Genomic DNA, 24,703 nt, shown 5'->3' on the forward strand with positions numbered 1-24,703 from the left:
AGACTGGGGCCACGACAAGGGTCACCATCCTGAGCCACCCTCAGAGAGTGGGGCCACCATATCCCAACTCCCCCTGAGACACCACCATATCCCAACTCCCCTTGAGACACCCTCAGAGAGTGGGGCCACGACCAGAGTCACCATATCCCAACTCCCCCTGAGACACCCTCAGAGAGTGGGGCCACGACAAGGGTCACCATATCCTAACTGCCCCTGAGACACCCTCAGAGAGTGGGGCCACCATATCCCAACTCCCCCTGAGACACCCTCAGTGAGTGGGGCCACCCTGAGACACCCTCAGAGAGTGGGGCCACCCTGAGACACACTCAGAGAGTGGGGCCACGACAAGGGTCACCATATCCCAACTCGCCCTGAAACACCCTCAGAGAGTGGGGCCACCCTGAGACACCCTCAGAGAGTGGGGCCACCCTGAGACACCCTCAGAGAGTGGGGCCACCCTGAGACACCCTCAGAGAGTGGGGCCACCCTGAGACACCCTCAGAGAGTGGGGCCACCCTGAGACACCCTCAGAGAGTGGGGCCACCCTGAGACACCCTCAGAGAGTGGGGCCACCCTGAGACACCCTCAGAGAGTGGGGCCACCCTGAGACACCCTCAGAGAGTGGGGCCACCCTGAGACACCCTCAGAGAGTGGGGCCACCCTGAGACACCCTCAGAGAGTGGGGCCACCCTGAGACACCCTCAGAGAGTGGGGCCACCCTGAGACACCCTCAGAGAGTGGGGCCACCCTGAGACACCCTCAGAGAGTGGGGCCACGACCAGAGATCAGCCATTATTGACGACAACCCTGGAGCAGATTTTTCACTTAGTCAGCTCAGGATTCAAACTTGTTTTCGGTTCATGGCCTCAACACTCTAACCGCTAGACTACCTGCTTAAAAAAAAAGGGAAGGCTTTTTATTGCTAGGAAAACAGGATTAAAAGGATAGGGACAGAGAGGATCAGGCTGAATTGACAGAACAGTCCCTTAATGACTTACAAGACCATAGTGTGTGTGTTGTCAGTACGGACCTCATTGTAGTCCAGTGAAGAATCGTTGCACATGGAACAGACAGTGGCCAGCTCCAGAAGTCCATCATAATCTCCACACTGCACCACCTTGTCCCCTTTCAGCCTGGAAGAGCGAACACAACACACACACACACACACACACACACACACACACACACACACACACACACACACACACACACACACACACACACACACACACACACACACACACACACACACACACACACACACACACACACACACACACACACACACACACATACACACACACACACAATATTTACATGTTGTTTTTTTTAACTAAGCAAGTCAGTTAAGAACACACTCTTTTTAAAATCACGGCCTACCCCGGCCAAACCGGGACGATGCTGGGCCAATTGTGCGCTGCCCTATGGGACTCGTAATCACGGCAGGTTGTGAAACAGCCTGGAATCGAACCACGGACTGTAGTGGCACCTCTTGCACTGAGATGCAGTGCTTTAGACCGCTGAGCCACTCGGGAGACCCTACATGGACTGGACTTTTTTCCTCATCATCTCGAGTGGCGTAATTCACTCTCATAACAAATAATGGAATACTGCCACTGTTTTTCCTGTAAAACACACACACACACAAGTCTATGTGTCACAACTAGTGTCTTAAGATGTCTCATTAACAAATGTTCACAACATTCAATACAGCTGGCAGGTTGGAGAAGTTGCCAGTCAGTGTGTTGTCTGTGGGAGCTCAGTGCTCATGGGGCAGTCGTCGTGTGTGTGGCACTCTTACTCCGAGATGCTTTGTGGATACGAGCCCTGAATAGTGATTAACACAACATCATCACTTGGTATTACATTGGATATAATGATGGGGTTTTCATCAACTTCAGTAGGGAAAATCTATGAGCCTAATCTTGTATGGTACTGAGCTGACTGAAGGGGAACAGTAAGACATCATGAGAGCATTGTAGTTAACAATAAATAACTCAGCCTTTCGATATCACGACACAGGTTGTTATTGACAAGTCAATGGCAATGTAAAGAGACTAGGGCACTTTTCCTCAAAGGAGAACAACACTGTAGTAGATCTGGGTCTGTCCCCAGTCTGGGCAAGTGTACTGTAGTAGATATGGGTCTGCCCCAGTCTGGGCAGGTGTACTGTAATAGATCTGGGTCTGCCCCAGTCTGGGCAAGTGTACTGTAGTAGATCTGGGTTAGCCCCAGACTGGGCAGGTGTACTGTAATAGATCTGGGTCTGCCCCATTCTGGCCAGGTGTACTGTAGTAGATCTGGGTTAGCCCCAGTCTGGGCAAGTGTACTGTAGTAGATCTGGGTTAGCCCCAGACTGGGCAGGTACAGTCAGGTCCATAAATATTTGGACATTGACCAAGTTTGTATTATTATAGCTGTCTAGCACAACATATTAGAGTTGAAATTAAATGATGAATTTGAGCTTAAAGTGCAGACTTGGAGCTTTAATTTGAAGGTATTTACATCCAAATCGGGGGAACGGTGTAAGAATTACAGCACGTTTTACATGCGGCCCCCCTAAACAAACCCATCAGAGAGAGAGGAAAAACATTAGGTGTGGCCAAATCAACTATTTGCTACATTCTTAAAAAGAAAGAACGCACTGGTGAGCTCAGGAACACCAAATTGCCCGGAAGACCACGAAAAACAACTGCGGTGGATGACAGAATAATTCTTTCCCTGGTGAAGAAAAAAACCTTTTCACAACAGTTGGCGAGACCAAGAACGCCCTCCAGGAGGTAGGTGTATCTGCGTCAAAGTCAACATTCAAGAGAAGACTTCACCAGAGTAAATACAGACGGTTTACCACAAGATGTAAACCATTGGTAGCCTCAAAAACAGGAAGACCAGATTAGAGTTTGCCAAAAAACTTGTTTAAAAAAAAGCCTGTCCAGTTCTGGAAAATAATGCGGACAGATGAGACAAAGATCAACTTGTACCAGAATGATGGGAAGAGAAGTGTATGGGGAAGCATACCACCTCATCTGTGAAGCATGGAGGAGGTGGTGTCATGGCGTGGGCATGTATGGCTGCCAATGGAACTGGTTCCCTTGTATTTGCTGACAAAAGCAGCAGGATAGATTCTGAAGCATTTAGGGCTATATTGACTGCTCAGATTCAGCCAAATGTTTCAAAGCTCATTGGACGGCACTTCACAGTGAAAGTTGGTACAATGACCCGAAGCATACTGCGAAAGCAACCCGATACTTTAAGGCAAAGAAGTGGAATGTTATGCAATGGCCAATTAAATCACCTGACCTGAATCCAATTGAGCATGAAGCACTCGAGCACTCAGGATCTGGTGATGTCTATGGGTTCCAGACTTCAGGCAGTCATTGAAGTATTAAAACACACAATTTCAATATATGATCGTTAGTTTGTCCAATTACTTTTGAGCCCCTAAAATTGGAGGGCTATGTATAAATTGTTGTAATTCATACACAGTTCTTACAATATTTGTTGATAAAACACTTTGTTTACACTTTAAGCACATTTTGGTTGTTTTCTTTCAAATTCATTGTGGTGACGTACAGAGCCAAAATGATGCAAATTGTGTCACTGTCTAAATGCTTATGGAACGGACTGTATACTGTAGCACCCTCAAACTCAACTCTGGACCTTGAAGCCAGTTCCACTGCTTTTTAAAAAATGGATCCCCTCTAAATTAGGGACTGATTTAGACCTGGGACACCAGGTGGGTGAAATTAATTATCAGGTAGAACAGAAAACCAGCAGGCCTCGTAGGGTCAGAGTTGAATACCCTTGCTGTAACAGATCTTGATCTGCCTCTGGCTAGGCAGCTATGCTGTAACAGATCTGGGTCTGCTTCTGGCCGAGCAGGTAGTCATTTGAGGCCTTAGACTAGAGTGGGCACTCCAGAGAGCAAGAGATGAGGTCAACCAGGTTATACTGACAGAAAGAACAGCTCTACTGCAGGTCCTATCCACGCTACTATAGGTCCAGAACTGGGACATCAGGACTTTGGCCAAGCTACACTACATGACCAAAAGTATGTGGACACCTGCTTGAACATCTCATTATAAAATCATGGGCATTAAAATGGAGTTGGTCCCCCCTTTGCTGCTATAACAGCCTCCACTCTTCTGGGAAGGCTTTCCACTAGATGTTGGAACATTGCTGCGGGTACTTTCTTCCATTCAGCTACAAGAGCATTAGTGAGCTCGGACACTGATGTTGGGCGATTAGGCCTGGCTCGTAGTCGGTGTTCCAATTCGTCCCAAAGGTGTTAGATTGGGTTTGCGGTCGGGGCTCTGTGCAGTCCAGGTTCTCCCACACCGATCGACAAACCATTTCTGTATGAACCTCACTTTGTGCACGGGGGCATTGTCATGCAGGAAAGGACCTTCCCCAATTTAATCCCACAAAGTTGGAAGCACCGAATCATCTAGAATATCATTGTATCCTGTAGTGTTAAGATTTTGTTTCACTGGAACTATGGGGCCTAGCCCAAACCATGAAAAACAGCCCCAGACCATTATTCCTCCTACACCAAACTTTACAGTTGGCACTATGCATTGGTTGCAGGTATCGTTCTCCTGACATCCGTCAAACCCAGTTTCGTCTGTCGTGGTGCCAGAGGGTGAAGCGTGATTCATCACTCCAGAGAACGCATTTCCACTGTTCCAGAGTCCAATGGGGGCGAGCTTTACACCACACCATCCGACGCTTGGCATTGCCCATGGTGATCTTAGGCTTGTGTGCGGCTCCTCGGCCACGGAAACCCATTTCCTGAAGCTCCTATCGAACAGTTCTGGTGCTGACGTTGCTTCCAGAGGCAGTTTGGAACTCGGTTGTGAGTGTTACAACCGAGGACAGACGATATTTATGTGCTTCAGCACTCAACGGTCCCGTTCTGTGAGCTTGTGTGGCCTACCACTTCGCGGCTGAGCCGTTGTTGAGCCTAGACTTTTCCACTTCACAATAACAGCACTAAAAGTTGACCGGGGCAGCTCTAGCAGGGCAGAAATTTGATGAACTGACTTGTTGGAAAGATGGAATACTATGACGTTGCCACTTTGAAAGTCACTGAACTCTTCAGTAAGGCCATTCTACTGCAAATGTTTATACTATGGAGATTGCATGGCTGTGTGCTCAATTTTATACACCTGTCAGCAACGGGTGTGGCTGAAAAATCAGAATCCACTAATTTGAAGGGGTGTCCACATACTTTTGTTCGCTCGCCCTCTTATTTATTCCATGAAGAATTCTCCACAGTAAGACCATTTTGGTTCTTGTTACATTTGTGTCCTTTCCTCCCTGTCCTCTCTGTGCTATGTGTTATCATGGAAGAAGTTCACATGCTTCAGGAAAACATAATTGCCATTCTTTCTAAACTTCCCAAGAGCCATTAACCACAGTGGAGAACAGAGTAAACCTTTTTTTTGGGTGGGTGGGGGTGGGGTCTGTAGACTTCAAATAAACACTTTGTAACAAATGGGGGGGGGGGGGGGTTAGGGGGCTTTTAACAGCCGGCCGGCCGCTGGAGAGTGGTGGTGTGACCAAGGCTTTTCCACTGCCGCCTGTAAAAATAGTTGTGTCTGTCTGGAGCCAGGGAAGGTTAACACAATGGCTGGCCATTACTTTCCTCTGAAGATGGTCAGTGTGTTAACACTATGGACCACGCTCAACACAACACAAGACTTACAGGGAGGTGGGGGAGATAAACGTAAGTGTGTTTCACACTGTGATTCCACAGTCAGAGAAACTACGAATTGTAACCTGAAATCACACTTAATTTGCACTCTGTAGACCAACCCCCTAGAGTCTAAGGGTCCAGAGCTGGGTTTTTACTAAGCTAACATATGTGATTGTTTTAAGAAGGAACATTTAGCTATTTGATGTAGAATTGTAAGGACCCCTTTAGGTATCGAAAAATATATACAACAATGATTTGATAAAACATTGAATTTGGCCTTACTGCTATAAGCCTATAGAAATGCATTGAATTATTATTATTTATTTATTTATTTATTATTATTATTATTATTATTATTATTATTATTATTATTATTATTATTATTGATTTATACATTGGAAAGAAGAGATAGTCAAAGGGAATGTTTTGAGGCATCTGTACTTTATCCGAGAGATACAAGAATGCAACAAAAAAAAATATGTTTAAAATGTAATATATGTTTTACCGTGGAATTATCCGTATGCCTTTGACGTGGAAATGCTCTATTCACTTTCATTCATTTCTCTCACCCAGTACCAGGTTACCTTCAGATGAGTCCCTAAACTGTTCGGATGCTACAGATGTTTTAGTGAGAATACAGATTTTCGGGATGTCTCATGGTCTGACAAACAGCACTGTAGCTCTGCCACCTTCCACCGCAGATTCGGACGGTCGATGCAGGGCGGGTGTGGTGGCTTGAGACGCAGGCGAGAAGTTTAAACAAAGGGATTTTGATGGGGGTTGTATATATTATGCTAAATTCAATTTCCCGCAGGGGCACTGACATGGAGCTAACAGTAAGGTGGTAGGATCGGACACTCACACTTGTCCTTCAGGGGCGTAGGTTGAGCCAGTTATAGAGAACTCATGGACAGCACAGCTGGAATCCTCCACCTTCTCCACCACAAACATCTGGAGAGGGAAGAGAAAGAGAGTTGGGGTAGTTAAAGCAGGGTTGAGTAGACTAGGCTATCAGCAAAGCAGGGTAGAGTAGACTAGGCTATCAGCAAAGCAGGGTAGAAGTAGACTAGGCTATCAGCAAAGCCCCAGGGTAGAGTAGACTAGGCTATCAGAAAAGCAGGGTAGAGTAGACTAGGCTATCAGCAAAGCAGGGTAGGAGTAGACTAGGCTATCAGCAAAGCCCCAGGGTAGAGTAGGCTAGGCTATCAGCAAAGCCCCAGGGTAGAGTAGGCTAGGCTATCAGCAAAGCCCCAGGGTAGAGTAGGCTAGGCTATCAGCAAAGCAGGGTAGAGTAGAATAGGCTATCAGCAAAGCAGGGTAGAGTAGACTAGGCTATCAGCAAAGCTCTTACAGTGCTTTCAGTGGGAGTCCCAGGGTTCTTTACAGGGCCATGGGAGAGGTGAATGTGGCCAAACGGCCACTGACGCAGAGGGAAACACACACACCCTCCCGCACTGCCTAACCCACAAAACACAGGGATTTCCCACCACATACAGCCAATCACTGGCCTCATATCACAGCTGTTTTTTTTTAATGAGAGATTGTTGATTTTCTATTTAACTTGCTTTGGCAATGTAAATAATGTTAACCATGCCGACAGAGACAGACAGAAAGACTATAAATCATACTCTTGCTGAGACAGACAGACCAACAGACAGATAGACGGAGCTTGTATATATATACACACTGTAGTGGATGAGTATGTGGTCCTAGTTGTTGCCCAAGTCGTGCTGACGTCGGTCTGTCCTTCCCTGTGCTCAGAACTCCTGTGTTGCCAAGAGTTTTGTTTTGTCTGTGCGCCTGGCCCTGTGTTGATGTACTGATTTCCTGCGTGGAGAGGCCGCCCCCAGAACAATTAGAATTTGGTCGCACTGGTAGTTCTTTTAGGCTGACAAGTCTGTTAGGCTGGCAGCCCAGCAGTGGATGGTGAGGGTTCCAGCCATTTCTCTCCTGTGAGTCTGTGTGAGTTTGTCTGATCTGGACCTTCTCTCCTCTGTGTTGTTCATCCTGCATCAGTGATGAAACACGTGGAATGGCTCTGCTCTTGTTAATTTGTGGGAGTGCATTGATTGGTTCACCACAGGAGGGGGTCTGTTCAATTCACACTGAAGTGGAACACTAAGGGAGAGGATAGATGGGGTCTGGAGAAGAACAAGCTGTTCAGAACACTAGGATAATATGGCGAGGATGCAAAGTACTAAGGGTTAATGTAATTGACCTGTTCACCATTTAGGGTATTGAGTAGTCAAAGTCCTACTTCGGTGCAAGATTCTTCAGAACAGAGAACGATAAGAACCCTCCTGCTGTGTTCCGGTCGAATTGGAACGATTTACAAGTTCTCTTTCTGAAATGTAGTTAATTTAATCTGATTGTACATAGATGATTTTCATTACATTTAGTGTGTTTTATTCAACTTTTGTACACTGTTCTAGGTCAAAAATGACCGGTCATTAGAAATTAATGGGTGAGACTACAATTAGTGTATAAAATTGATTTCAGGCACATGCCCATTCATCAGATGGACGCATTCCTCACATGCATGTGTGTTTGAGCACACACACACACACACACACACACACACACACACACACACACACACACACACACACACACACACACACACACACACACACACACACACACACACACACACACACACACACACACACACACACACACACACACACACACACACACACACACACACACACACACACACACACACACACACACACACACACACACACACACACACACACACACACACACACACACACACACACACACACACACACACACACACACACACACACACACACACACACACACACACACACACACACACACACACACACACACACACACACACACACTATTTTGTTTTTATCTTTATTTAATTAGGCAAGTCAGTTAACAAAAAAATTATTATCTTATCTTATTTACAATGACAGCCTAGGAACAGTGGGTTAACCCCCGTTGTTCAGGGGCAGAACAACAGATTTTTACCTTGTCAGCTCGGGGATTCGATCTAGCAACCTTTCGGTTGCTGGCCCAATGCTCTACCTGCCGCCCACTAGGCTACCTGTACTTACTACAAAGTGACAGGAAGCTAAACCAACAATCACACAAACAGAAATTGGATACATTGTAAAAACTGGAGGTCCAAAGAGAAAAGAAACATAACTAACAGATTTATTTTTGCAGAGACTTGTTTTTTTGGGGCGCATCTGATGACCTAACGTGGTGGTGAGTGAGTGAGGAACATGAATCATGAATCCCTCTATGCTGCAGTCATGATGCAAGTGACACTATGCTGTCAAATCCTCCCACATGTTTGTAGTTTGACTGGTAATTTTTTATTCAGTTTTCATATTGGCAGGTTTGCTAGCAACAAACTATTTAGCTAGCTTCTAGCCTAGTGTTTGAAATGCAATGTGATCTCCTCCTAATGAAAAGTGTTGGGTCCTGACAAAGCAAACATTTCTAGCTATGCCAGGCAAAATCGGGCATCATCAGCTCATTTTTATGGATCTATGTAAATGAATGTCAATAGAAACAACAAATGCATATGCAGCTACTTCGCTATTATTCTGGCTGAGGAGGTTGTGACTGTGTTAGCTGTAACTAGTTGGCTAGCTAGCAAGCAAAGGACAAGAACATTGGCAGCCAGCAGCAGTCATGGCAACGGAACATATACTGTAGAACAAATGGGTCGCGTCCATAAATATCGAACTAATGGAAGAAACAGCTCGCGTCTCTAGCAACCAACAGATGAGAAAGTATGAATTCTCTTATAAAAAAAATTATATATGTAAATGTGTGCATTAGTATTGTTTTCTTTGGCAACTGTGGTATATGCGGGATAAACACCTCCTTTGTGTACATTACCTAGGAAAAATGAACTCTGAAAATGGACTTGTCCTGTTGCATCGTCCATTATTTACAAGGTAATGTACAGAACGTCTGCATTTAGTTATTACATAACCAAACAACATTAATAGATGCTCAATATTCACAAAATATCCAGGTCAAACAGGGGAGAGGCATTGTGTCGTGAGGTGTTTCTTTATCGTTGAATTTTTTGACCAATCTGAGATAGAGGTCCATGTAGTCATGACGCTATATAATACTGTACATTTTCTTGAATTTGGGGTTCTGTGAAAAGACTCCTGGATGACACATCTGGTAAGTGTGTGTCCAGGGCTGTGTAAATTGACTATGCCAATACATTTGGAATTATCAACATATGTTTCTTATAAGAAGAAGAAGAAGAAGAAGTGATGCAGTCAGTCTCTCCTCTACTTTTAGTGTTTATATCAGCCCTCTGGTTACAGTGAAGAGCAAGACGTGCCACTCTGTTCTGGGACAGCTGCACTTTTTCTAGGTCCTTCTTTGTAGCACCTGACCATACGACTGGGCAATAATCAAGATGAGATAAACCCAGAGCCTGCAGGACTTTGGCTTTGTGGAGTATGGTGTTAAAAACAGCAGAGCATCTCTTTATCAAGTACAGCCCTCCACCCATCTATACAACCATTGAATCAATATGACAACTGCCCTGTGGTACACCACACATGTTTAACGTTATTAACTCAGCAAAAAAATTAACATCCCTTTTTCAGGACCCTGTCTTTCAAAGATAATTCGAAAAATCCAAATAACTTCACAGATCTTCATTGTAAAGGGTTTAACACTGTTTCCCATGCTTGTTCAATGAACCATAAACAATTAATGAACATGCACCTGTGAAACGGTCGTTAAGACACTAACAGCTTACAGACGGTAGACAATTAAGGTCATAGTTCATAGGAAGATGTAGGAAGACGTAGGACACTAAAGAGGCCTTTCTACTGATTCTGAAAATAACCAAAAGAAAGATGCCCAGGGTCCCTGCTCATCTGTGTGAACGTGCCTTAGGCATGCTGCAAGGAGGCATGAGGACTGCAGATGTGGCCAGGGCAATACATTGAAATGTCCGAACTGTGAGACCCCTAAGACAACGCTACAGGGAGACAGGACGGACAGCTGATCGTCCTCGCAGTGGCAGACCACGTGTAACACCTGCACAGGATTGGTACATCCGAACATCACACCTGCGGGACAGGTACAGGATGGCAACAGCAATTGCCCGAGTTACACCAGGAATGCACAATCCCTCCATCAGTGCTCAGACTGTCCGCAATAGGCTGAGAAAGGCTGGACTGAGGACTTGTAGGCCTGTTGTAAGGTAGGTCCTCACCAGACATCACCGGCAACAACGTCACCTATGGGCACAAACCCACCGACGCTGGACCAGACAGGACTGGCAAAAAAGTGCTCTTCACTGACGAGTTGCGGTTTTGTCTCACCAGGGGTGATTGTCGGATTCGCGTTTATCGTCGAAGGAATGAGCGCTACACCTGTACTCTGGAGCGGGATTCATTTGGGGTGGAGGGTCCATCATGGTCTGGGGTGGTGTGTCACAGCAGGCAATCTCAATGCTGTGCTTTACAGTGAAGACAAGACATCCTCCTCCCTCATGTGGTACCCTTCCTGCAGGCTCATCTTGACATGACCCTCCAGCATGGCAATGCCACCAGCCATACTGCTCGTTCTGTGCATGATTTCTTGCAAGACAGGAATGTCAGTGTTCTGCCATGGCCAGTGAAGAGCCCGGATCTCAATCCGACTGAGCACGTCTGGGACCTGTTGGATCGGAGGGTGAGGGCTAGGGCCATTGTCCCCAGAAATGTCCGGGAACTTGCAGGTGCCTTGATGGAAGAGTGGGGTAACATCTCAGCAAGAACTGGCAAATCCGGTGCAGTCCATGAGGAGGAGATGCACTGCAGAACTTAATGCAGCTGGTGGCCACACCAGATACTGACTGTTACTTTTGATTTTGACCCCCCCCCCCCCCCCCTTTGTTCAGGGACACATTATTCCATTTCTGTTAGTCACATGTCTGTGGAACTTGTTCAGTTTATGTCTCAGTTGTTGAATCTTATGTTCATACAAATATTTACTCATGTTTAGTTTGCTGAAAATAAACGCAGTTGACAGTGAGAGGACGTTTCTTTTTTTGCTGAGTTTCGATGGATAGCTCTGCATCCAAGATATGGCAGATGTTGAAAAGCCATAACACATGTTTTTTTCAACAGGTTATGGCCAATAATATCAAAGGCTGCACTGAAATCTAACAGTATAGATCCCACAATATTCATATTATCCATTTATTTCAACCAGTCATCAGACATTTGTGTCAGTGCAGAACATATTGAGTGCCCTTCTCTATAAGCATGCTGAAAGTATGTTGTTCATTTGTTTACAGAGAAATGGATTCTGGTTAAACACAATCCCCCCCCCCATCTTGTCAATACCAGGTCTAAGTTGTCAATACCAGGTCTAAGTTGTCAATACCAGGTCTAAGTTGTCAATACCAGGTCTAAATTGCCAATACCAGGTCTAAGTTGTCAATACCAGGTCTAAGTTGTCAATACCAGGTCTAAGTTGTCAATACCAGGTCTAAGTTGTCAATACCAGGTCTAAGTTGTCAATACCAGGTGGTTTCTCATTTGAGGGACAACAATGTTTCCACCTCACCCACACTAACGTCACAGAATTCAAAATTACAATGCTTTTAATTCATTATTAGGTATTTTATGCACAAATATGATAGCTCACAGTTTGTTGTTGGCATTTCATGCCTAAGTTTGCCAATTCAATATTTATTAAAAGGAATTGGCAACATCAAAAGGTTGCGTGATAAATGAACCATCTAATTCAATGAAAGATGGTTGAATTCGTCGTTCATTTAGTGTATTCCAAAGCTTTTTTCAATCATACCTTGTAATTTATCTTCATAATACAATCTCGTCTTATTTTTCTTCATTTTAGTCACATCATTTCTCAAATTTACAATCAGATGTGCAGCCAGACTTACTCATTTTGCCTCGTCACTCTCAACCATACAGCTTTTCAATTCCTCATCAATCCACAGGGCCTTAACAGTTCTAACAGTAAGAAGTGTTGACATGTTGATTGCACCAAGCTGTCGGTTTAAACAACTAGCACACAGCTAGGACATCCATGCCCCACAAGACATGTCACCAGAGGTCTGTTTAAACTACTAGCACACAGCTAGGACATCCATCCATACCCTACAAGACATGTCACCAGAGGTCTGTTTAAACTACTAGCACACAGCTAGGACATCCATCCATACCCTACAAGACATGTCACCAGAGGTCTGTTTAAACAACTAACACACAGCTAGGACATCCATGCCTACCCCACAAGACAAGCCACCAGAGGTCTGTTTAAACAACTAGCACACAGCTAGGACATCCATGCCTACCCCACAAGACAAGCCACCAGAGGTCTCTTCACAGTCCCCAAGTCCAGAACAGACTATGGGAGGCACACAGTACTACATAGAGCCACAACTACATGGAACTCTATTCCACATCAGGTAACTCACGCAAGCAGTAAAATCAGATAGTTAGCTAATATGGTGCTAGATTTGTGCATAAGTAAAATCAGATAGTTAGCTAATATGGTGCTAGCTTTGTGCATAAGTAAAATCAGGAGCAGGAGCCTCTGATATTTCTGAAGCGTCGTCCATAACAAATAAGCTAACAACATAGATACAATATTCTTCACTAATATACCAAGATAGTGGTTTACTACATGACCCATTAGCTAATATATATCTATATTAGAGGTCGACCGATTAATCGGAATGGTCGAATGGCGTTCATAACAGTCGGAAATCTGTATTTTTGGACACCGATTTGGGCGATATTTTTTGTTTTTGTTACACCTTTATGTAACCTTTATTTAACGAGGCAAGTCAGTTAAGAACACATTCTTATTTTCAATGATGGCCTAGGAACGGTGGGTTAACTGCCTCGTTCAGGGGCAGAACGACAGATTTTCACCTTGTCAGCTCGGGGGATTCAAACTTGCAACCTTACAGTTAACTAGTCCAACGCTCTAACCACCTGCTTCTCATTGCACTTCACGAGGAGACTGCCTGTTACGTGAATGCAGTAAGCCAAGGTAAGTTGCTAGCTAGCATTAAACTTATCTTATAAAAAAACAATCATAATCACTAGTTGGTTGATGATATTACTAGTTTATCTAGCGTGTCCTGCGTTGCATATAATCGATGCGGTGCGTATCGTTGCTCCAATGTGTACCTACCATAAACATCAATGCCTTTCTTAAAATCAATTCACAGAAGTATATATTTTTAAACCTGCATATTTAGCTAAAAGAAATCCAGGTTAGCAGGCAATATTAACCAGGTGAAATTGTGTCACATCTCTTGCGTTCATTGCACGCAGAGTCAGTGTATATGCAACAGTTTGGGCCGCCTAATTTGCCAGAATTTTACGTAATTATGACATAACATTGAAGGTTGTGCAATGAGATGGTCTCCATGGAAGCAAGCCACTGCATAATTCATATGAACCAAAAGGTGCATGGCTGTAGTAGTTGAAACTCAATCGGACACGGTCCGTACTGTGGCTATTATGATGTGATGGCAGCAGTAACATAGTGAGGGTGTGCCTCCGCACTGTGTGTAATGGAAGTGCCATGGTATGACGTCAGAGGGGAATTCCCTCCTCTGTGCGTGTTTGACCGCACCCTGGGATATCCCCTAGGCTGGGAAAGCAGGATATGACTGGGCTAGTGGACATGGATGTTCTTATCAGAACCATATGGAGTAGCTAGACCTCATCTCGAGGTTAAGACATAGGGACAGATCGCTGTCACAGAAACACGTTTACAAGCATTGCGATACACTTACATTTACATATGCTAACAATGTGTATGTGACCAATACAATTTGACACTCATACACATAACGAAGAAGCAAAAGGAAAACTGTGAGTATGACTAAAACTTATGTAACAAAATGTCTAACATATTGCAAATTAATGCTCCCTGCCCGTGGTTTCAGCAAACAAAGCCCAATCCCTCCCCCGGCTGAGGGATTAGCATGGAGAATTAATGTAACCACTCCAATTCATAGACAGAGATATTTGAATATGGACTAACCATCCATGGTATCAGAACTACAGTTCTAACCATGTTAAAGATATATAGTGTTCGTTTACATTTACTTGGTTAACAAACATTGGAGTAAAACAAGTTTATATGTTGGATTCTGATTGGGTATGACAGCTAAACTAAGCTCATGAGGTATTTCAAGAATCAATGGGTATATATAGATACACACACACAAAGTCAGAAGTTTACATACACTTGAGCCAAAAACATTTAAACTCCGTTTTCACTATTCCTGACATTTAATCCTAGTAAAAATTCCCTGTCTTGGGTCAGTTAGGATCACCACTTTATTTTAAGAATGTGAAATGTCAGAACAATAGTATAGAGAATTATTTATTTCAGCTTTTATTTATTTCATCACATTCCCAGTGGGTCAGAAGTTTGCATACACTCAATTAATATTTGGTAGCATTGCCTTTAAATGGTTTAACTTAGGCTACCCAAAACATTTGACCCTCCACAAGCTTCCCCACAATAAGTTGGGTGAATTTTGGCCTATTCCTCCTGACAGAGCTGGTGTAACTGAGTCAGGTTTGTAGGCCTCCTTGCTAGCACACACATTTTCAGTTCTGCCCACAATTTTTTCTATAGGATTGAGGTCAGGGCTTAGTAATGGTCACTCCAATACCTTGACTTTGTTGTCTTTAAGCCATTTTGCCACAACTTTGGAAGCATGTTTGGGGTCATTGTCCATTTGGAAGACCCATTTGCGACCAAGCTTTAACTTCCTGACTAATGTCTTGAGATGTTGCTTCAATATATCCACACCATTTTCTGTCCTCCTGATGCCATCTATTTTGTGAAGTGCACCAGTCCATCCTGCAGCAAAGCTGATGCTGCCACCCCCGTGCTTCACGGTTGGGATGGTGTTCGGCTTTTCCCCCAAACATAACGATGGTCATTATGGCCAAACATTTCTATTTTTGTTTCATCAGACCAGAGGACATTTCTCCAAAAAGTATTATCTTTGTCCCCATGTGCAGTTGCAAACTGTAGTCTGGCTTTTTTCTGCCGGTTTGGAGAAGTGGCTTCTACCTTGCTGGGTGGCCTTTCAGGTTATGTCGATATAGGACAGGTTTCCAACGGATATAGATAGTTTTGTACCTGTTTCCTCCAGCATCTTCACAAGGTCCTTTGCTGTTGTTCTGGGATTGATTTGCACTTTTCGCACCAACATACGTTCATCTCAAGGAGACAGAATGCATCTCCTTCCTGAGCAGTTTGATGGCTGCGTGGTCCCATGGTGTTTATACTTGGGTACTAATTGTTTGTCCAGATGAACGTGGTACCTTCAGACATTTGGAAATTGCTCCCAAGGATGAACCAGACTTGTGGAGGTCTATAATTTTTTTTCTGAGGTCTTGGCTGATTTCTTTTGATTTTCCCATGATGTCAAGCAAAGAGGCACTGAGTTTGAAGGTAGGCCTTGAAATACATACACAGGTTCACCTCCAATTGACTCAAATGATGTCAATTATCCTATCAGAAGCTTCTAAAGCCATGACATCCTTTTCTGGAACGTTCCAAGCTGTTTAAAGGCACAGTCAACTTAGTGTATGTAAACTTCTGACCCAACTGGAATTGTGATACAGTGAATTGTAAATGAAATAATCTGTCTGTAAACAATTGTTGGAAAAATTAATTGTGTCATGCGCAAAGTAGATGTCCTAACCGACTTGCCAAAACTATAGTTTGTTAACAAGAAATTAGTGGAGTGGTTGAAAACGAGTTTTAATGACTCCAACGTAAGTGTATGTAAACTTCTGACTTCGACTGCACACACACACACACACACACACACACACACACACACACACACACACACACACACACACACACACACACACACACACACACACACACACACACACACACACACACACACACACACACACACACACACACACACACACACACATTTAAAAGTCCAAAAATGGATGTAACAACTGCAGATTGCCCCTTTAAAGAATGCAGTCATCCAATAAAATACTACTTCTCCGTTCAGTTCATCTGCTGCGTCTAGAGGACCATGCCTCAGGACTACCTGGCCTGATGACTCCTTACTCTCCCCAGTCCACCTGGCCGTGCTGCTGCTCCAGTTTCAACTGTTCTGCCTGCGGCTATGGAACCCTGACCGGTTTATCGAACATGCTACCTTGTTCCAGACCTGCTGTTTTCGACTCTCTAGAGACAGCAGGAGCGGTAGAGATACTCTTAATGATCGGCTATGAAAAGCCAACTGACATTTACTCCTGAGGAGCTGACCTGTTGCACCCTCTACAACCACAGTGATTATTATTATTTGACCCTGCTGGTCATCTATGAATGTTTGAACATCTTGGCCATGTTCTGTTATAATCTCCACCCGGCACAGGCAGAAGAGGACTGGCCACCCCTCATAGTCTGGTTCCTCTCTATTTCTTCCTAGGTTCTGGTCTTTCTAGATAGTTTTTCCTAGCCACCGTGCTTCCACATCTGCATTACTTGGTGTTTGGGGTTTTAGGCTGGGTTTCTGAATATTACTTTGTGACATCGGCTGATGTAAAAAGGGCTTTATACATACATTTTATTGATTGTGCTGTTTATACACAGAATGATTTACAACACTGTATATGTGTGTTCTCTTTCCAAGGTAGAGATTACGGCTTTCTGGAGCTGGCCACTGTCTGTTACATGTGCAACGACCCCTCACTGGACTACAATGAGGTCCGTACTGACAACACAAATGGGGCGGCAGGGTAGCCTAGTGGTTAGAGCGTTGGACTAATAACCGGAAGGTTGCAAGTTCAAATCCCCGAACTGACAAGGTACAAATCTGTCGTTCTGCCCCTGAACAGGCAGTTGACCCACTAGGCCATCATTGAAAATAAGAATTTGTTCTTAACTGACTTGCCTTGTTAAATAAAGGTCAAATAAAAAATTAAATGGGACAATACTTTCATGTTCTTCTGTTTTCTAATGAAATGCTTTCAATATTTGTTTATGAAATATAATTTATAGTTGGTTTGAGGTGAAGTCATAGAAATTGGGAGCCATTAACATTTTAGAATATTGTCCCATGTTCATTGATGGTCAGCTAGCCTAATAGGGATATCCAAAGTCAAACCAATTTTACCATGGGCATTAACGATCAGTTGCATAAAGCTGTGCTCTGAATTGATGATTACATGTGTGCTGCCACACACAGATAACTAACAAGCCAAGGAAAATGGGATGATTAAGTAGACTGAAATAGAAAAGGCAAACATTTTGCAAACTAAAGCAATTCCATGTCTGATCCCACTCGGACTGCAGTAAACCCTGAAAATGACCTTATAAGGTCCCATCACTCCAAAACACAATGGAAAATCCCCCCTGGCCAACTGCTAGAACTGAGGAGAGAGAATGGCTTTCATTTATTTCAGATACAACTTCATTTATACAGGTCAGTCTCACCGAGATCAAATCAATTTCGCAAGAGAGACTTGTACAGAATGGCAGCAGTAAGTCAGGGTCCGTTTCCCCTGGTGTTTCCTATCATTCCAAAACTACAATGGGAAAACACTGCCCCACGGTGAGGCCTGAGGAGGTAGAGCGGCTCTTTGTTAGAGGTCTTCACAGATCCAACTCTACACTAATACCCAAGACCCAATCTGAGCGGGTCCAGATCCAGAATTCTAAATTAAGTCACAAGTCTGGGTCAGATCTGATTGTCACGGGTCTTGGGTATGTGTGATTTTAACGGACTTATCCAGAAGGGCCGTACAGACTGGCCCGTACAGAGTGAGAAAAATATTATGTATGCTGCTGCGCTTGCTTTTCATGAGAGTGGAGCGTGGCTTGTTGTTGATGTTGGCCAATCATAGAGTACCAGTCAAAAGTTTGGACACACCTACTCATTCCAGGGTTTTTCTTTATTTTTACTATTTTCTACATAGTAGAATAATAGTGAAGACATTAAAACTATGAAATAACACATATGGAATCATGTAGTAACCAAAAATAAAGTGTTAAACAAATCAAAATATAATTTGAGATTCTTCAAAATAGCCACCCTTTGTCTTGATGACAGCTTTGCACACTCTTGGCATTCTCTCAACCAGCTTCATGAGGTAGTCACCTGGAATGCATTTCAATTAACAGGTGTGCCTTGTTAAATGGTGTAATTTATTTCCTTCTTAATGCATTTGAGCCAATCAGTTGTGTTGTGACAAGGTAGGGGTGGTATACAGAAGATAGCCCTACTAGGTAAAAGACCAAATCCATATTATGGCAAGAACAGCTCAGATAAGCAAAGAGAAATGACAGTCCATCATTGATTTAAGGAACATTTCAAGAACTTTGAAAGTTTCTTCATATTCAGTTGCAAAAACCATCAAGCGCTATGATGAAACTGGCTCTCATGTGGACCGCCACAAGAAAAGAAGAACCAGAGTTACCTCTGCTGCAGAGGATAAGTTCATTAGAGTTACCAGCCTCAGAAATTGCGGCCCAAAGAAATGCTTCACAGAGTTCAAGTAACAGACACAAATCAACTGTTCAGCGACTGTGTGAATCAACCCTTTATGGACGAATTGCTACAAAAAAAACACTACCAAAAGACACCGTGACGGTCTACTAGGTTTTGCTGTGCTTACTTCCTGCAGGAGATTGGTGGGCGGAGTAGGAGAGGTGGGCGGAGCTGGGAGGTTTGTCAGTGCTGATGGGGCACACCTGTGAAAGCTCAGCTGCTTGGGTCAAGACTTGCTTGGGCCAAGAAACGAGCAATGGACATTACGCAGGTGGAAATCTGTCCTTTGGTCTGAGGAGTCCAAATTTGAGATGTTTGGTTTCAACTGCCGTGTCTTTGTGAAAGGAAAATCTATGCATGTGTGATTACCACCATGAAGCATGGAGGAGGTGGTGTGATGGTGTGGCTATGCTTTGCTGGTGATTTATCTAGAATTCAAGGCACACTTAACCAGCATGGCTACCACAGCATTCTGCAACGATACACCATCCCATCTAGTTTGTGCTTATTGGGACTATCATTTGTTTTCAACAGAACAATGACCCAAAACACACCTCCAAGCTATGTAAGGGGGTTTTTTTGACAAAGAAGGAGAGTGAAGGTGCTGCATCAGATGACCTGGCCTCCACAATCATCTGTGACCTCAACCCAATTAAGATGGTTTGGGATGAGTTGGACCACAGAGTGAAGGAAAAGCAGCCAACAAGTGCTCAGGATACGTGGGATCTCCTTCAAGGCTGTTGGAAAAGCATTCCAAGGAAAGCTGGTTGAGAGAAAGCCAAGAGTGTGCAAAGCTGTCATTGTGACTAAGGGTGGGTACTTTGAAGAATCTAAAATATATTTTGATATTTTTAACACTTCAATGTATTATTTCATAGTTTTGATGACTTTTATTCTACAATGTAGAAAATGATCAGCTTAATAAAGTACATTAACTTAAAATTCCTTTTGTGCCGCCTCCCTCACTCGGAAAAGCTCTAGTTGTCCCCAGGTCCGTTCGGAACAGGTCTCTATATTTAAAAAAAAATATGCATATCGGGTCCGGGTGGGAAAGCCCAAGGTCCATTTCGAAACGGGTCCTTTTTGGACCCGTGAGGAGCTCTACTCTGTGTTTCCCTTGGTGTTTCCCTGTATCTCCCAGCTGCACTAAGCAAATATAGCCTGGGCCCAGAGAGTAAATATTTACCAGAGAGAGCAGAATAGGGTTGAGTCCCAAATGGATCGATATATAGTGCACTGCTTTTGATAAGAGCCAATAGGGTCAAAACAAAAGTAGTGCACTATATAGGGAGCCATTTGGGATCCAACCCAGGTCTCTCCAGCATCCAGGCAGCCATGTTCCGAGGCAGGCAGGGAGGGACCAGGGATAGCTGTTAGCTCAGCTCAAGGAGATTATCCTGTTCTGATATACTCTCACAGGACATTAGGGAACTCCCTCTCTCGTTCCATGCTGCTGATGATGACAGTTGGTACACTATGTCAACAGCATGTCAACACTTCTATCAAAAACAAGTAGTGATGAGGTCAATCTCTCCTCTACTTTGAGCCATGAGCGATTTACAAATCAAATTTTATTTGTCACTTGCGCCAAATATAACCTGTGTAGACCTTACCGTGAAATGCTTACTTACAAGCTTACTTGCACCAACAATGCATTTTAAAGAAACTATAAGTAAAAAATAAAAAAATAACGAGGCTATATACAAGTGGTACCAAGTCAATGTGTGGGGGTACAGGTTAGTCGAGGTACATGCATATTATTAATGTTAGCTGTGTGTATATTTAAGGGCCAGCCGTGCTGCCCTGTTCTGAGCCAATTGTAATTTTCCAAGGTCCCTCTTTGTGGCACCTGACCACAAGACTGAACAGTAGTCCAGGTGCGACACAACTGAACAGTAGTCCAGGTGCGACAAAACTAGGCTCTGTAGAACCTGCCTTGTTGATAGTGTTGTTGAGAAGGCAGACCAGCGCTTTATTATAGACAGACTTCTCCCCATCTTAGTTACTGTTGTATCAATATGTTTTGACCATGACAGTTTACAATCCAGGGTTACTCCAAGTAGTTTAGTCTCCTAAACTTACTAAATAACCACATTATTCATTACAATATTTAGTTGAGGTTTAGTGAATGATTTGTGCCAAATACAATGCATTTAGTTTTTCAAATATTTAGGACTAACTTATTCCTTGCCACCCATTCTGAAACTAACTGTAGCTCTTTGTTAAGTGTTGCAGTGATATCACTCGCTGTAGTAGCTGATGTGTATAGTGTTGAGTCATCCACATACATAGACACACTGGTTTTACTCAAGGCCAGTGGTAGGTAAAGATTGAAGAAAGGGGCCTGGACAGCTGCCCTGGGGAATTCCTGATTCTACCTGGATTATGTTGGAGAGGCTTCCATTAAAGAACACCCTCTGGGTTATGTTAGACTCTTTATCCACAATATAGCAAGGAGTGTAAAGCCATAACACATGTTTTTCCATCAGATCAATAATGATCAATAATCAATAATGTCAAAAGCCGCACTGAAGTCTAGCAAAACAGCTCCCACAATCTTTTCATCATCAATTTCTCTCAGCCAATCAGTAATTTGTGTAAGTGCCGTGCTTGTTGAATGTCCTTCCCTAAAAGCGTGCTTAAAGTCTTGTCAATTTGTTTAACAGTAAAATATTTTTTTCCAAAAGTTTGGTTGATTGGTCAGCTATTTGAGCCAGTAAAGGGGGCTTTACTATTCTTGGGTGGCGGAATGACTTTGCTTCCCTTAGTTCTGGGGGCAGACACAGTAGGCTTAGATTGGAGATATGGCAAATAGGAGTGGTAATATCATCTGCTATTATTATCCTCAGTAATTTTCCTTCCAAGTAATTTTCCACCCAAGTAGTCAGTCCCCGGTGGCTTGTCAATGTTGATAGACAACACATTTTTTCACCTCTTCCACACTCACTTTATGGAAATCAAAATTACAATACTCGTCTTTCATAATTTGATCAGTTCCATTTGTATGTGCAGTGTCAGCGTTTGTTTCTGGCATGTCATGCCTAAATTTGCTAATCTTGCCAATGACCTCTGGCCAGCATGTACAGTTGATGTTCAAAAAGGTTAAATGAGAAACACAGTTTGGCCCTTCTCAGAGTTGAAAGGTCAGGTGTGAGCGTAAGAGTGTGTGTGTGTTAGGTAGGTAGGGTGTCAGCCAGATCCTGCTCCAGAGGCTAAATGGAAGCCAATACAAACATTGATCCTGGCATTTCCTCTATGGTGGAGCACACACACACACACACAGAGAGAGACCCACACACACACACACAGACACAGAGACAGTGTGGAGGGGAGCGCGATGGGCTGGAGGATTCCAAAAGAGTGGCAATATGGGTGTCAGAGTGTGTGGTCTTAGTTTCTGTACGTAAAGGTGTCTAAGGGGTATTCAGCAGCAGCTTCCTGCCTGCCGGCTGTCTGTCTGTGCCTGGCTCTCTCAGGGTGAGCGAGAGGGCCATGTACAACTGTTGTCTACAGCTCAGAGTGGTGCTGCCAACCTGCCCTGGCTAGCTCTCAAAAGGCTGGCTGAGGACTGGAAACAGTACAACACCACAGGGATTTTCCATTACGACTAACCCCCACCTGTTCTCCGTCCAAAATCTCTGTCAGTGTGTGTCTCTGTGTGTGTGACTGGAGGCTTTCCAAGGAAACTCCCAGTATGAAGGAAGTGTCAATCCTGTATGATGATATGAAGGTACAGTACAATGCTTTGGGTTCTTTCTGGACTGGAACTAAATATACTGGGCCGACACAACAACAAAAACAGACACAACATCCACTACAACGACGTGTAGCCTAGAGGTTAGATATGTCTGCAACCGAAGGGTTGTTGGCTCGAATCCAAAGACCGATGGGTATCCCATGTGCCATCTCCTGCTTTTGTGCCCTTGAGAAAGACACTTAACCCTTCACCTTCTTATTGATGTACGTGCATAGCCGTCAGTCACACTAACATTACAGTCCACAGGAAACCATTCCCAGACATTCCCAGGTTACCTTGCAGACAGACATCTGGTTAGTGGTGAGGGTGCCGGTCTTGTCGGAGCAGATGACGGAGGTGCAGCCCAGGGTCTCCACCGAGGGCAGGCTGCGGACGATGGCGTTCTTCTTGGCCATGCGGCGGGTTCCCAGCGCCAGGCAAGTGGTGATCACAGCAGGTAGACCTGAGGACAACAGTTGTAGTAAAGAGGCAGGATTGGATCAGGTGGAGAGACATGAACAGCATAGGATAATTCATTATATTGTTTATATGGAATTTGGAGTGAGTGAGAGAGTGGCAGAGGGATGGATAAAACTGCTCCCACATACCCTCAGGGATGGCAGCCACAGCCAGGGCCACAGCAATCTTGAAGTAGTAGATGGCCCCACGCATCCAGGACCCCCCGTGGACCGGGTCACTAAAATGGCCGATGTTAATGATCCAGACGGCCACGCAGATCAGGGAGATGACCTTGGAATGTTCAAAGTTCAAAACCTTTTTGTTCGTTTTTTGGGCTAAAAAAAATTTGACTTTTGTTTTGGGCTTGCAGACATATGGCTCATTCACAGCACAGAACACACAGACCAAAAACAGAAAACAGACAGAAAAAAAACTAACAGAAAACAGTGTAGATATGATAGCACAAAGCATAAATAAATACATTTCAATTATCATCATCCTAAAACCCACCTTGGAGAGCTGCTCCCCGAACTCGTCCAGTTTCTGCTGCAGGGGGGTCTTCTCCTGCTCCGTGGCTGCCATCTGGTTCCTGATCTTACCGATCTCTGTGGATACACCAGTGGAGACCACGATGCCGATGGCTCGCCCCGCAGCGATGTTGGTGCCCTGAGGAGGAGGAGCAAGAGTATGAGGGAGAGGTCAGTGCAGGGTTAATATTGAATTAAAACCATGCATTTTGCATCCATATAGGACCAGCAATTGCTACTTTCAACTAACTATTTTAGTGTAAGAGCTTCCCCCCCCCCCCCCCCCCGAGGAATGCAGCAGGCTGAGACCAGAACAGAGCCATGTGTTTATTTGTGTGAGAGTGAGAAGTGCAAGCAGAGCTGGCGCCAAACAGGAAGTATAGTTCTTACAGAAAACAGCATGTTCTTCTTGTCTTGATTGACAGCTCTGGGGTCAGGGACGGGGTCGGTGTGTTTGATCACTGACACAGATTCGCCTGTAGAGACGGATTAGTACACACTTATATAAGATCCTACAAGCCATTAACACTACGAGGATGTTGTAGGTCTTCATAGCAGATTTTGAAAAGGCGTTTGATTAAAGTACGATTATAATTTAGATTTATTGCCTGGATTACTCTAATTTTGGTGAATCTCTTACACAATGGGTTAAAGATATGTACAGCAACCCCAGATGTAAAATAGTAAATATTGGGTACTTCTCAAAGTGTGGCAGGGTAGCCTAGTGGTTAGAGCGTTGG

At 44.1% G+C, this 24,703-nt stretch overlaps 1 protein-coding gene across 1 annotated transcript in view; it reads right to left on the bottom strand.

Annotated features, from left to right (window-relative positions):
- The window catches only part of LOC139417966 (sarcoplasmic/endoplasmic reticulum calcium ATPase 1-like), a 103,434-nt gene that overhangs the window by 24,221 nt on the left and 54,510 nt on the right, over window positions 1-24,703 (bottom strand). The window contains exons 7-12 of the mRNA XM_071166995.1: window positions 24,354-24,439; window positions 23,947-24,102; window positions 23,586-23,727; window positions 23,274-23,440; window positions 6,561-6,649; window positions 1,031-1,133 (exon numbers count right to left, since the gene is read on the bottom strand). Coding sequence (XP_071023096.1) covers window positions 1,031-1,133; window positions 6,561-6,649; window positions 23,274-23,440; window positions 23,586-23,727; window positions 23,947-24,102; window positions 24,354-24,439 — 743 coding nt within the window. The remainder of the gene's footprint in view (window positions 1-1,030; window positions 1,134-6,560; window positions 6,650-23,273; window positions 23,441-23,585; window positions 23,728-23,946; window positions 24,103-24,353; window positions 24,440-24,703) is intronic.

This window comes from Oncorhynchus clarkii, chromosome 10 (genome assembly GCF_045791955.1).
Source record: "Oncorhynchus clarkii lewisi isolate Uvic-CL-2024 chromosome 10, UVic_Ocla_1.0, whole genome shotgun sequence".
Classification (NCBI taxonomy): Eukaryota; Metazoa; Chordata; class Actinopteri; order Salmoniformes; family Salmonidae; genus Oncorhynchus; species Oncorhynchus clarkii.